General features: G+C 49.1%; 1 protein-coding gene and 1 pseudogene across 2 annotated transcripts in view; one reads left to right on the plus strand and one right to left on the minus strand.

Annotated features, from left to right (window-relative positions):
• Positions 1-5371: 5371 nt before the first annotated feature.
• Positions 5372-14689, plus strand: part of IL6R (interleukin 6 receptor) — a 63709-nt gene continuing 54391 nt past the window's right edge. For both annotated transcript variants that reach the window (XM_031936165.1, XM_026447360.2), the window contains exons 1-2: positions 5372-5407; positions 5554-5889. In XM_031936165.1, coding sequence (XP_031792025.1) covers positions 5374-5407; positions 5554-5889 — 370 coding nt within the window. In that variant the 5' untranslated portion in view covers positions 5372-5373. The remainder of the gene's footprint in view (positions 5408-5553; positions 5890-14689) is intronic.
• On the minus strand, positions 13017-14317 carry LOC111544004 (annotated as a pseudogene).

A 14689-nucleotide genomic window follows, 5' to 3' on the forward strand; every position in this document is an offset into this window, starting at 1 on the left:
GAAATATTCATTTTATGGGTGATATAATGAATTATATTTTAAAAAACATTTGGATGAACTTCTGTGTCTAGAAAGAATAGGTTTTGGGAAAGTTTACTTATTTACATTTATTTAACAAACCCTCATATAGAGTTTATCATGTATTGTCATTGTTATAAACGTTTTACGTATGTTAACTAATTTAATTCCCATTAGAATTCTATGAGGGTATTCCCCCCTATTTTTTAGATGAAGACATTGAGACACAGAGCAGTTAAGTGACTTGTTCAGAGACAAACAGCTGATAAGTGGCAGAACTGAGATTTGAACCCAGGCACTTTGGCTCCAGAGTTTGTGTTCATAGAATTATATTGTATAGTCACCAAAAAAAGTCCACTATCTTAAAGGAATCTCATTCTATATCCTTTAAAAATATAAGTTATCTTCCCTTCCCCACCCACTCAATAATGCAATCTGTTTTCTGGATTTCCAAGCATCTAGCTTGTTTAATTTTATAATTGCAATGCTTTATTAAAAATGTGATAAAATATACAAAACATGAAATTTCCCATTTTACCTTCTTATTTATTTACGATAAGGAAGGCCTTTTTCTGTCCCCCAGGCTGGAGTACTGTGGCGCCGTCATAGCTCGCTGCATCCTTGAACTCCTTGCCTCAAGCTATCTTTCCAAGTAGCTGGGACTACAGATGTGTGTCACCATGCCCGGCTAATTTTTAAATTTTTTGTAGAGATAGGGTCTTGCTATGTTGACCAGGCTAGCCTTGAACTCCTGGCCTCAAGCAATCCCCCTCACATGGGCATTTGAACCATTTTTAAATGGTTCAGTGGCATTAAGCACATTCACATTATTGTGAAACTATAACCATTATCCATCTCCAGAACTCTTTTCATCTTGCAAAAACGGAAGCTCTGTACCCATTAAACAATAACTTCCCACTCTCCTCCTACTAACCCCTGGCAGCTACCACTCTGCTTCCTATCTCTATTAATTTGTTTACTCTAGGTACCTCATATAAATGAAATCATATAATATTTGTCCTTTTGTGGCTGGTTTATTTCACTTAGAATAATGTCTTCAAGGTTTATCATGTTGTAGCATATGTCAGAATTTCCTTCCTTTTTAAGACTGAATAATATTCAATTTTATGTACATACCACATTTTGCTTATCCATTCATCTCTTGATGGACTTTTGAATTGTTTCTACTTTTTGGCTATTGTAAATAATGCTGCTAAAAATATGGGTGTACAAATATCTGTTCCAGTCCCTGCTTTCAATTTTTTGTGAATATATCCAGAAGTGGAACTACTAGATTATACAACAATTCTATGTTTAATTTTAATTGCGATGCTGTTTATGTATTTATTTATTTTTTGAGACAGAGTCTCACTCTGTTGCCCAGGCTGGAGTGCAGTGGTGCGATCTCAGCTCACTGTAACCTCCGCCTCCTGGGTTCAAGCAATTCTTGTGCCTCAGCCTCACAAGTAGCTGGGATTACAGGAATGTGCCACCAAGCCTAGCTAATTTTTGTATTTTTAGTAAAGATGGGTGTCACCATGTTGGCCGGGCTGACCTCGAACTCCTGACCTCAGATGATCTGCTTGCCTTGGCCTCCCAAAGTATTGGGATTACAGGAGTGAGCCATTGTGCCTGGCCTTTTTTAAATTTTTTTTTTAAAGACAGGGTCTTGCTCTGTTGCCCAGGCTGGAGTGCCAAAGGTGGAATCATAGGTCATTGCAGCCTTGACCTCCTGGGCTCATGCAGTCCTCCTGCCTCAATCTCCCAAGCAGCTGGGACTATAGGCATGTGCCACCATGCCCAGCTATAACTGTGATGCTTTTTAGCAGTTATAAAATCATAACATTCTCTAAATATTACAAGAAGGGGATAAACTTTTATGACCCCTTTCTGAGAATGGTGCTAAAAATTCCCTTTTCTGGGTATAAACTCACCTGGTGATGCAACGGGGAGCCAGACTGTCATGCTGCCGGAGCCGGGGATGCTGCATTCCTCCACTGTGAAAGTGAGGGTCTCCACGGGCAGGCTGAGGCCCTCAATGGGCCCTGGCTGGAGCCTGACTCTGAGGGATGCCACTGGCCAGACACTGAGTTCTGTTATTAGACCTCTGTCTGCCCACGTAACCTCCTCCCAGGCTGATGAGAAAGCAGGAGGGGAAGGTTTCAGAGAATAAGGAGCACCTTCCTGTAATTATTTATTAACTAGGGGTTGGCTCCAGGGCCAGAGGCCAGGCAGGGATCTGCAGTTCAGTCTAGCCCTACCCCACTGCACTTCTCAGAATAATTGTTGTCCCTAAAGATGGATTCACATAGTGAACAGAGAATAAAGTGCATAGTTTTAAACTCTCATAATTGAGAATGGCCCCAACACATCAGCCCAGACCTGGAGGTTGGGGCCAGGGTGGGAATTTAAAATGACCACTTTGAGTCAGGGTATCTGGGATCTTGACCAGCTCTGTCACCAACTGCCTGTGCCCTCTTTACCAAACAACTTCTCTTCTTGAGGCCTCGCTTCCTTATCTGAAAAGTGAGGGAGGAGGAGCAGATGATGACCAAGTCCCTTTTGGTTTCAAAAAAACCTTACGTATTTATTCTGTGCGGTCTCTTATAGACTTCTGCTTTTGGCAAACTTTAAGATGCTTCATCACTTCAGGTGGAAGGTAAGAGAGGACTTGCTTGCTGGGAGTCAACCTCGGGCTTCCCCCTTTAGGGGAGACGGAGGGTCCCTGCAGGAACACCAGTGATGGACAGGGTGTCCTACACACTAAGTTCTGCTCTCTGCTCACCCCTCACAGACTACAGAACACCAAGTGCTTGCTGCCATGGTCTGCAGTGTCTTTGGTCCTGGGTGGGCCCACCGAGCCCTTGCTCAGTGAGAGTCCTGGGCCAGGAGCCAGACCTCACCCTAGAGCTGCCAGTTACTATTAGTGCAGTTTTGAACAAGCCACTTTACCTCTCTTAGCCTCAATCTACTCATCTGAAAATTGAGGGCAATACCTCCCAGCACTCAGGGTTTAGAATTTCAGAGGAGATTGTGTGTATGAAGCAGTTTGTAAGCAGCAGTTATCCAAGAGGTATTCTGGCTCAGACAACTAAAGTCTTCGTTGTTCCTTCTGTTGTCTAGGTGAGGGCAAGTCAGGCTGAATTGTGCAGGTATGTTTTCTTCTCTTTCTTTTTTCCTTTTTTTTTTTTTTTTTGAGATGGAGTTTCGTTCTTGTTGCCCAGGCTGGAGTGCAGTGGTGCCATCTCGGCTCACCGCAACCTCTGCCTCCTGGGTTCAAGTGATTCTCCTGCCTCAGCCTCCTGAGTAGCTGGGACAACAGGTGTGTGCCATCATGCCCGGCTAATTTTTGTATTTTTAGTAGAGATGGGGTTTTACCATGTGGGTCAGGCTGGTCTTGAACTCCTGACCTCGTGATCCACCCACCTTGGCCTCCTAAAGTGCTGGAATTACAGGTGTGAAGCACTGTGCCTGGCCTGGCCCGGACTACATTTTTTCATGTGAACCAAAACACGAAAAATTTGTATGTTGCTGTTCTTATCTTACAAATCAGGAAATAGGGGCTCAGAGAGGTTGAGTAACTTGCTTAAGTTATACAGCCAGCAAGTGGTAAAGCCGGGATGGGAACTCGATCTGCATGACTACAGAGCACACAGGCTCCCCATCAGTAGATTAGAGAGAGGAAGGTCTGCTTTGGTGCAGAGACAGGTGGGATCTGTGATGCCTATTCTTGGTTTCAACATTCTTTTAAACTCTCCTATCTGAGCCTCGGACTTTCTGCAGCCTTCCTGTTTTAGGCTGGCAGCTTGCAGTCCCTCTCTGGTTATTTTCAGGTCTGTGTGTGCCACAGAGAGGAAGGGAGCAACCACAGTGGGAACCGCTTTCCAGCCTTGCTGCAACCCCTTTTGAACTAGCAGGCGAGAGGGCTGGTGGCCTCCAGCGTGCTCCTCTGTTCCTGTCTGCGGGCATGGCTGAAGCAAACAAACCCACCCACAGTAGCCCCCATCGTGCAGTGGATCAGTGCATGTGCTTGGTTCTGCCTGGCACTGCTGATGGGGCGGTTCCTACAGAAAGACCCAGATGCACAGGCTCTGAGGACTGTTTCAGAAGCTCTGTCGCTCCATGCCTGGCCCTGTCCACTTGGGAGTTCCATTAGGCCATGCCTCTTCCAGCTGTCCCAGGATCTTTGATCTGGGTTAGGATCGGCCTGAAACCCAAAGCAGAAAAACACATTCTAATGAGCAGTTGCTGGTCTAGAAGCTTCTCAGCCTAAACTTTATTTCAGCATTTTTCTTTTCCTCTGAATTCAGCCATGAGGCTGAAGGCTCTGTGGGATCCTTGAGAGAGTTCCCCTCCAAGGGAGGGACAGATGGTCCCCTTCATGGTCCTTGTGGTTGCTCAAAAGCCAAGCACTAGTTTCTTTTTTTCTTTCCTTCCTTCCCCTCCCTCCCTCCCTTCCTTCCTTTTGTTTTCTTTTTTTTTTTTTTCCAGACAGGGTCTCACTGTCATCCAGGCTGGAGTAGCGGCCCCCAATCACAGCTCACTGTAGCCTGGGTCTCCGGGACTCAAGCAATTCTCCCACCTCAGCTTCCCTAGCAGATGGGACTACAGGCATGCACCACCACACCCAGCTAATTTTTAAATTTTTTTATAGAAATGGGGGGGTCTCACTTTGTTACCCAGGCTGGTCTGGAATTCCTGGACGGAAGCAATCCACCCACCTGGGTCTCCCAAAGTGTTGGGTTACAGGCATGAGCCACTGCCCCTGGTGTTAGTTTCTGTCTGTCAAGTCAGGAGGGCAGCCATGCAAGTTCTGATGTCTACGGAGCACCTGTGGCCCAGACCGTGTGTCGGGTGTTTAGGTGCCATCCACAGAACCTTCCTAATAACCCTGGGCAGCATAGGCTTTCTTATCTCTGACAGGTGAGGAAATGGAGACTCAGATTCTGAACCAAAGTCACAGACACAGTAGATGGTGGGTCTAAATGGGGACCCAGGTCTATCTGACTGCAAAGTCCAAACCGTTTCCTTGCCTCTGCTCCAGCCTGCGAGGAGCAGCTGGGCAGAGAGACTGTGCCTTTACGGTGGTGAGTCTTCCGATGCCCAAGCCTCACCCCAGACCGATTAAATCAGAATCTCTGGAGACCCGACCCAGACATTGGAGGGTTTTAGGGCTCCCGGCTGATTCCAGTGGGCAACCAGGCTACCAAGCACTGCTTTACCATAAGGGTAAGAGTCACATCGCCTCCTCGAGGACTCTCCAGGTGTGCCTTTCACAACGTAATCCTGTTCACGAAACCAAAAATCAAAACAAGTGCCCTTTTCTCATCAACAGAACCGGGAGGAAGGGCTCTGATGGGGCTGGCGGTCCCCTGTTCTCCCCGCTCAGGTGCGGCGCTGTGGCAGGAAGCCACGCCCTCGGTCGGCCGGTGCGCGGGGCTGTTGCGCCATCCGCTCCGGCTTTCGTAACCGCACCCTGGGACGGCCCAGAGACGCTCCAGCGCGAGTTCCTCAAATGTTTTCCTGTGTTGCCAGGACCGTCCGCCGCTCTGAGTCATGTGCGAGTGGGAAGTCGCGCTGACACTGAGCCGGGCCAGAGGGAGCGGAGCCGAACGCAGCGCGGGGCCGAGGGACTCGCAGTGTATGTAGAGCGCCGGGCTCCTGCGAATGGGGGCTGCCCCCGGAGACTGAGCCAGCCTGCCCGCCCACCGCCCCGCCCCTGCCGCCCGGTTCCCACCAGCCTGTCCGCCTCTGCGGGACCATGGAGCGGTAGCCGAGGAGGAAGCATGCTGGCCGTCCGCTGCGCGCTGCTGGCTGCTCTGCTGGCCGCGCCGGGGGTGGCGCTGGCCCCAGGGGGCTGCCCTGCGCAGGGTAAGGGCTTCGGGCGCACCTGGAGGGCTGGGACAGCTGGCGGCTGGGGGAAACCGCCGTGGCCACCGCAGTCTGGGGGAGGTTGGAGGGAGGAAAGGAGGTGCGACGGCTCGCCTTTTCTGTGGCTGCCTTGAGGCCCGGCGGGCACCTAGCTGTGTGGTCGCCGGCAGTGGCTATTGCGCCCCCTGCTGCGCTTGCTCCCTTGGCCCAGAGCTCTCCCCGGAATGCCCTGTGAAGCTGTGCGGGAAGCTCCCTAAGGTCAGTGTATAGGACTGTGTCCTTGCAAACCTGACTCTCCTTCCCGGTGCCCCCACGAGCCTTTACACAACCGTGAACCAGTTTACTCTAAGGGGAGACGGCCCGACAGGGCGCGCCCCAGCGGGGTGATGAACCCGCCTGGGAAGTCCTTTGTATCAGCAGCGCCCCTCTTCTCCCTCTGCATTGGGGGTCCACCTCGCCTTGTCCTCCCCCGGCCCCCGCGGGTGCATGTGTGGATGACAGTGCCCTGACTATGAAGGGACTGACATCATGGGCGCTGAGTCACGGATCTTCCCGCTGCACGGAGTCAGTTTGGCAGCCACCAACTCTGGGAAGCCAAGTGCCCCAGTCCTGGGAATTGAGTCGGGAGGCTGGCAAGGGAATGAGACCTACTGGGGCTGGCACGTGCTGGACTCCCCTCCAGACAAGAGAAGGAGCTGTGAGGAAGAGGGCAGGGGCACTTGTTGCTCCTGTTGACAGTAATCTGCCCCTGGCAAACCAGGCTTTTCTTGGACTCTGGCCGCATGCCCAGCTGCGTGTCTAGTCTCTCTTCTGGAAGAACTGGGCAACTGGCTCTCCAGAGGTTTATTTTAGGGTCCATGCGCTTCTTTGAGGACACAGCAGAAAACTAAGGGGCAGCTGACAGGCTTCTGGAACAGCTGACGAGGCTGGGGAGGCTGAAGGCTAAGACTTTCAACCACTAGATCACACTGCGTTCCAGTCCTAGGTGAACACTGATCTCTCCCTTTGGGAAGGTGACTTTCTGCAGCTAGAGGCTGAGCTGGAGTGTCTGAGGCTCTCTTTGCTATTTGGATGGTTGTGGTCCTTATGATTGGAAGAAAAAAGGAAGGGATTCTTTTTTAAATACACATTTATAACTCCTGCCAGTAACAGCCACTGTTGATTGAGGCACCCATTCAATGTTTTCTAATCCTCCTCTGTATCTACATATAACTGTTTGAAAGAGGAGACTGAGGTTCAGGGAGGTTGGGAAGGCAGGTTGTCAGGCTCTGGTGGTGGAGGCCGACCCCTCCCGTGGCTCTGTGCTCCATTGTGGTAGATGTCTAAGACTGTCAAATATAGAACTAGACCAGTAGGCAGAGCTGGGGGCATTGGGGCAAGCTGAGAGTCACTTTTGTCTGGCTGAGTGCTGGGGCAGAAAAGGCTGAGGGAGGGAAGTGGAGGCCCAGGTTTGCCCATGATGGTGTTAGAGGGATGCAAGACAGGTTTCAGGCCTTGGATGGCCTCAGGAGCAAGCAGGACTCCCTTGGCTGCCTCTGTTGCTGTCACGCAGCCCAGGGCTCCTGCCCCAGGGAGGTTATTGTTACTGCTGTAGTTGTACCACCTGTTGCTCCTGAGTGGATGCTAGGCCCTTCCAGGGCAGCCAGTTGCAATCAGTTTTCTGTTTCCCTGGTGCTCAGGAAGGTTAGGAGAGGAGGTCTCATGACCTGGACAGCCCATGAAAGGCAGAACTGAGAGATTGGGGAGGAAGTGAAAGTCCTCCCAGCTCAGAAGGAAAACGCAGAGAAGTAGAAATACCCAGCTCCTCTCCCACACCCACACAGACTCAGCCCACAAACTGGAGAGTAAAAATAAAGAAATCGTACAGGAAGCATGGAGCAAATGACTGTGAGATGTTTCGCTTTAGAGAAGTGAGGAGCAGAAGGGGAGCAGAGGCTGGAGTTGGCTGAGAGGGGAAATCTGCCGGTACAGCCTGCAGGGCTCTTAGAGCCCAGAGATTTGCTTTCCTGGGGATCAGCTACCGCCCACACACCCTGTAGCTGCCAGGACTTCTCAGGTGTACTGCTTGTCTAAGGGCCTGGACTAGCTGGGACTTAGGCTTCTGCCAGTTCCAACACTGTGGTGCTGGAAGGCTGGACTTGGGTGACTCAAGTTCCCTCTTGCTACTGCAATGCAAGGAAAATACACAAAAGAAGTATGTATACCTTTAAGTATCTCAAAGACCTATCTCAGCTTCTGGATTTCCTTCTAGGGCAACCTCTTCCTGCCCCCAGTACCCACATACATGCCTAGCCTCACCCTAAGTCAGTATTTCTCAAAAGCTTAGTTCTGAGCCTAGCACCAGATTTGGTGTGTGTGTTGGGTGGGAGGGCTTGGTAAACATGATGATTTTTGAACCCTAACCCAGATTTATTAAATAAGAACACCTGGGAGTGAGGCCTGGGGCATGTCATTTTAAACAAACTGTCCCTCCTGATTCTTAGGGACTGTCAGTTTTGAGGACAGCTTCCTAAATGGTGTCGTTGAGGAGCTAAATGAAGGCCCTCCCCCCTCAGGCTCTCTGTTGCCAGAAATCTGTCCTTGCTTTGGCTTGCTGCTTGTTTATTCATTGCAGCAAACATTTCTTGAGTCCGTGCAAAGCCTGTGAGGCCTGTGTAGGATCAGCTATGCAGACTCCACCCTAAAAGGAGCCTGAAAATGGTAATGGGTAAATCCTGAGAAGGACTGAGAAGCCCCAGACTCTGACCGGGCCACTCGATACCAACTACCCGTGAACAGATTGTCTGGCTTAAGGTGGGGGGTGGTTAGAGAGAGGAAGTTCCTTTGACTGAGGACCAAGATCCCAAGGCAGCAGGCACACTGATCCTGACCCTGAGCCTCATCTCCAGCCCTTAGCAGCAACAAATACTCCCCTCGCTGGGTATTCGTAGATTACACAAAGTAACCTAGGTGCTCACTGCTGAAAATATACACTCCCTTCCCCCGTCTCCTGAATCCCCGTCTCACCAGGCCTGGAAGCCACAGACCCGACAAGCAACCTAGTTTCCAGTCACTGAATCTAGTCTGGATTGAAGCTGTGCTCTGTAATACGGTAGCCACTAGCCACGTGTACCTATTTAAATTTAAATTATGCCAACGCAGTGACTCACGCGTGTAATCCCAGCACTTTGGGAGGCTGAGGCAGGAGGATCTCTTGAGCTGAGGAGTTGGAGACTGACCTGTGCAACAGGGTGAGATGCTGTCTCTACAAAAATATTTTAAAAAATTAGCTGGGCACAGTGACATGAGCCTGTAGTCCCTGCTACTCAGAAGGCTGAGGTGGGAGAATCACTGGAGTCCAGTGTGCATGGAGCCATGTTTGCACTACCGAACGCCAGTCTGGGCGACAGGAGACCCTGTCTCCAAAAAAAAGTAAATTAATTTAAATGAAATCAAATAAAAAACTTAGTTTCTTAGTTGCACTAGTCACATTTAAAGTGCTCAACAGTCACCTGTGGCTAGTGGCTACTGTACCGAACAGTGCAGATACAGATCTCTTCCATCATTGCAGAAACTCCTACCAGACAGTGCTGGGCTAGAGTGTTAGCCAGTTTCTTCCAGAGGTTTTCTGCTCTCTTTTTCCTTTATCCCCCTCTGCCTGCTGCTCTCCTCCACCTCAACACAGCTCATTTTGTGTAGGTGGTGGCTAAGGCCTGCAAGCCAGACACATCTCTGCCCTGCCCTGCCAAGTAAAAATTATAAGACCTTGGGCAAGTGATTTAACTTCTCTGAGAGCCAGTGTTCTAGAAAATAGAAATAATTGTATTACCTCGAAGGGTGGTTGTGAAGATGAGATGAGCTAATTAAGGTATTAATAGAGTGTTTACAGAAGTCGCTAGCGCAGAGCAAGTGCTTAAATAAGTGTGGGTAATCATTCATTCACTGTAAAAATGTATTTTGAGCTCCTGCTCTGTTCCAGGCACGATTCTAAGAGCTGGAGATACACCGTGAATAAAAGAGACAAAAATCCCAGGCTTAGTTGAGTTTCCTTCTAGTGTGGGAGACTATTAACGGGACGTGAATTAAGTATGTGGTGTGCTAGTGACTAGTGCTAAGGAGAAAAACTAAAGTCAAGAGGAAGACAGGTCCCGTGTGTGGTTGTGGCAGGGTGGGGTGGCAAGGTGCCTTAGATGGGAGGCCAGGGAAGGCCTTGCTGAGAACATAATATTTGAGTGAAGATCTGAAGGAAATATACAAATCTTTAGATTCCCTATATGTCTGTCTTGGGCAGGAAAAATCTTGCCTCCTCTTTAACAATGTGTACCACCTGAGGATGTGTTATGTTCTGAAGCAGAGGGCTCTGTGGATGCCTCTGCCCTGGAGAGGTATCTTTGGGGTAACAAGTCCTCGGCCCTTTAGCTCCTTGAAGTCTAGCAGAGGGAAGTGCTAAATGCCAGGTCATTAACTGCAAGTCTGCAGGTGGGATCCTTGAGGGCTGGAGTAGCAAGGGGAAGGTGGCAAAGAAAAGCCTTTTTTATTTTTTGGATACAGGATGTTACTCCTGTAGACCTCTCACCTCAGCTTCCTGAGTAGCTGAGACTACAGGCGTGCACCACCACGTCTGGCTAATTTTTTGTATTTCTTGTAGAGACAGGGTTTCGCCACGTGCAGACTGGTCTGGAACACCTAGGCTCAAGCAGTTCACTCGCCTTGGCCTCCCAAAGTGCTGGGATTACAGGCGTGAGCCTTTGTGTCCAGCTGGGAGGTTTTTTTGTGTAGTTAATCTGTGTTCTTTACCCTCTCCTCTTGCCTGGGATCTGAAGAGGTCAAAAGTCCCTGGCAAAGGCAGAGGCTTTTCTGCCACTGAGTTCAGGCTTGACGTTAGCTGGACCTCAGCAGCCTCCCCCACTCCTGCTCATCCCTTGCCAGCTCTGTCGGGTGGTTTGTACCCTTAGGAATGTGCCCCTGAGGTCCTGCATCCAGCCTATTCTCCCCAGCACCTGTTCTCTGAATCAGTTCCCACTCCACTTCCCAACTGCTTTCCCGAAAAGCATCTTTTGGTCTTCCCTCTCTATATGATGGTTACAATAACTGTTAACATTTATGGTGTGTCAACTGTGTGCAAGTAGCTGCGCTAGGCCCTTGGCATCTGTGATCTCATGTAATCTTCAAAACAGCCTCAGGTGAGAGGAGTGCTGGCCCCATTGCATAGATGGTGGGCTGCAGGACAGGATGAGAGGCCAGTTTTGCACATATGGAAACTGAAATGTCTTTTGTTTTCATTTTCGTTTTTGTATTGAGACAGAGTCTCTGTCTCCCAGGCTGGAGTGCAGTGACGTGATCTTGGCTCACTGCAACCTCCACCTCCTGGGTTCAAGCGATTCTCCTGCCTCAGCCTCCAGAGTAGCTGGCGTTACAGGTGCACACCACCACAACTGGCTAATTTTTGTAGTTTTAGTAGAGATGGGGTTTCGCCAGGTTGCCAGGCTGGTCTTGAACTCCTGACCTCAAGTGATCTGCCTGCCTCGGCCTCCCAAAGTGCTATAGGATTGCAGGCGTGAGCCACAGCGCCTGGCCGAAATGGAAATGTCTGCTAGACAATCAAGAGAGGATACTGAGAAGGAGTTGGATATGGGAGTCAGAAATTTGGGGATGAAGACTGAGCTTGAGATGTAAATGTGGGAGTCACGTGCTGGCAGATATTATTTCAAGCCCTGAGAGTGGCTGAGATCCCCCACATCTATTCATAGGACTTTTGGTCAGGGGAATGTTTTACAATCCACATCACTATAAATGAATTTCCTCTGTCTCTCAGAGAGGCAGCTGAGGTAGCAAAGAGAAAACAGCTTTGGGGGCAGGCAGTCGAGGCCTGTCTCCTCATTAACTGCTTCACCAGCTAGGGGACCTTTGGACAAGTCACTACAAGCTTTAAAGTATAAAATACTTTTTGAGGCCGGGTGTGGTGTATCATGACTGTCATGCCAGTGCTTTAGGAGGCCAAGGCAGGAGGATCACTTGAGCCCAGGAGTTCGAGGCTGCAGTGACCCATGACAGCAACACTGCACTCCAGCCTGTCTCAAAAAGAAAAAAAAGAAAAAGAAAAGTATAAAATACTGTAACAGACAAAAATGCATGCTTGATGAATGTTATTGATCCTAAGAGTCATTTTTTTTTCTTTGAGACGGAGTCTTGCTCTGTCGCCCAGGCTTGAGTACAGTGGCGCGATCTTGGCTCACTGCAACTTCCGCCTCCCAGGTTCAAGCAATTCTTCTGCCTCAGCCTCCCGAATAGCTGGGATTACAGGCATGCACCACCAAGCCCAGCTAATTTTTGTATTTTCAGTAAAGATGAGGTTTCACCATGTTGGCCAGGCTGGTCTCAAACTCCTGACCTCGTGATCCGCCCACCTTGGCCTCCCAAAGTGCTGGGATTACAGTTGTTCCCTTTTTGCTCTTACACACCCTGCTGTGGGGAATAATTTTGCATATGCCTCTTGTTGTGTGAGTGCAAGTACTCCTGCAGGTTATATTCCCCGAAGGGGAATTGATGGGCAAAGGCCACGAGATTTGTCATTTTGAGAGAATAGAAGTTGCACCAATTTATACTTCCAGCAGCATTGTGAGAATACCTGTGTGTCCCTACGCCCTTGCCAAAAGTGTGCTATTAACCTGGTATCCACACAGACAGTGGCTTCTGTGTGGAATTAATTTGCATTTATCTTATCTGAATAAGATTGTATGGGTTTTTTAATGTATAACCGACATTTGCATAATCTGCTATGACCTGCCTGTTCATATTCAATGCTAATTTTATTTTGATTGGGTCATTGATCTTATTGTTTACATGAGCTCTTAACATATTAACATGTCATACATGAGTTGCATATTTTTCCAATTTGTCTTTGACTTTTTTTTGGTGATGGGGGTGGTTTTTGCCATGAAATTTCTCTGTCTGTCTTACTCAGGGTCTCACTGTGTCACCCAGGCTGGAGTGCAGTGGCATGCTCATGGCTCACTGCAGCCTCAATTTCCTGGGACCCAAGCGATTCTCCTGCCTCAGCCTTCCAAGTGGCTGGGACTACAGGCACACACCACCACACTTGACTAGTCTTTGTATTTTTTGTAGAAACGGGATTTTGCCATGTTGCTCAGACTGGTCTCAAACTCTGGGTTCAAGCAATCCTTCCTCCTTGGCCTCCCAAAGTGCTGGGATTACAGGTGTGAGCCACTGTGCCTGGCTGCAGAATTTTTTTTTCCAACTGTAATTGAATTTACCAGTCTTTTTTATTGCTTCTGGGTTTTGGGTCATACTTAATAACATCCTTCCCATTCCAATATTTTATTTTATTTATTTTTTTAGAGAAGGTCAATCCACCTTTATTGGAGGAAACCTTGCACTGTAACTGTTTTAAATAATGTGTGCCTGTCCCACCCAGTGCCTGGTGGGCTCAGATGATCATCTCCAGCTGCCGGGCATACTCGGTGACCTGTTTGGCCAGTTCTGTGGAGGGAATGGTAATGTCTTCCGACTCCTGCTGCTGGCTGGCAAAACTATATTAGTTGTTGGGACCCAGGACCCACCCTCACTTCTTGGTGTAGTCGGTCATCTTTTTGGGTGTGTTGAAGAAAAGGATCTGGTGGCCTCGGTGAACGGGATTTTCTCACAGGCTTTCTCAATGCACCCGGCGAGCTCACCCCTGATGGTGTTAAGCAGGATGTCGATGAAGAAGGTGTAGCTCTCGGTGGGGATGTTACCCTTGGCCTGGAACACTTTGTTGTAGCTGCCCTCCATCAGGTATTGCTCCAGCGGCACAGGGTGTTTGATGTAGACATTGGTCTGGATGTCCTTGGCAGCCAGCCACTCCAACTCCGTGTGGAACTCAGCCACCCGCTTCTGGGACAGCAGGAAGAGGAGGTTGAGGCCCAAGAGCTGGTGCATGTAGGCTGACTCGGGAAGCTGTTCCTTGTAATCAAAGTAGCAGCATTTGGGCTGGGCCAGGTGGCGCTTGAAGGAGGGAATGTCCTTGCATAGGATGCTCCACTGGCCCCGATCTCCAGTATGTCACGGGCTAGAATGAGCTGCCGTTTGGTCAGCTTGGTCCCTGTGGTTGGCAAGAAGTTGAGCTCCAGAAGAACTAGCTTGAGGCGGCCCAGCCCTTCCCTGCACTTGCTACGGTTGGGGCTTTTATGGTTCCACTCACCCTTGAGTAGCTTGTACTTGCCGTCTGCAGTCTGCAGGACGGGGCTCTAGGTCGCCATGGGCCCAGAGCTCACGGCGCTGGCTGCACCGTTCACCTCCCCTCATTCCAATATTTTGAAAGATTCTCCTTTTCTGGTATTGTTAAGAGTTTCAAAAGTTTAAATATTTGATCCATTTTTGAACTTATTAATATTATGGATGAGGTATAAACTCTGACTCCAGCTTTTTCTTTCCAATTGTCACCTGACATCCCGTTACAGTTTATTGAATCCATGTTTCCCCCACCGATTTTCAAAGTTACATTTTAAATGTACCAAATTCCTGTATACTTGGGTTTATACTGCCTCTTGGCATAGTGAGTAGTTAAAAGCACAAAGTCTGAGGCTCAGTTGTCTGGACTTGAATCCGGGTCACCCCTAATTAGCTATATAACCTCAGTCTCTTCTTCTGTCAAATTGACTATTGAGAAGATCAAGTTAGTTAATCCATGCAGCACAGTTAGAAACTGCCTGTATGGGCCGGGCGCGGTGGCTCAAGCCTGTAATCCCAGCACTTTGGGAGGCCGAGACGGGCGGATCACGAGGTCAGGAGATCGAGACCATCCTGGCTAACATGGTGAAAC

Source organism: Piliocolobus tephrosceles, chromosome 1 (assembly GCF_002776525.5).
Source record: "Piliocolobus tephrosceles isolate RC106 chromosome 1, ASM277652v3, whole genome shotgun sequence".
Lineage (NCBI taxonomy): Eukaryota > Metazoa > Chordata > Mammalia > Primates > Cercopithecidae > Piliocolobus > Piliocolobus tephrosceles.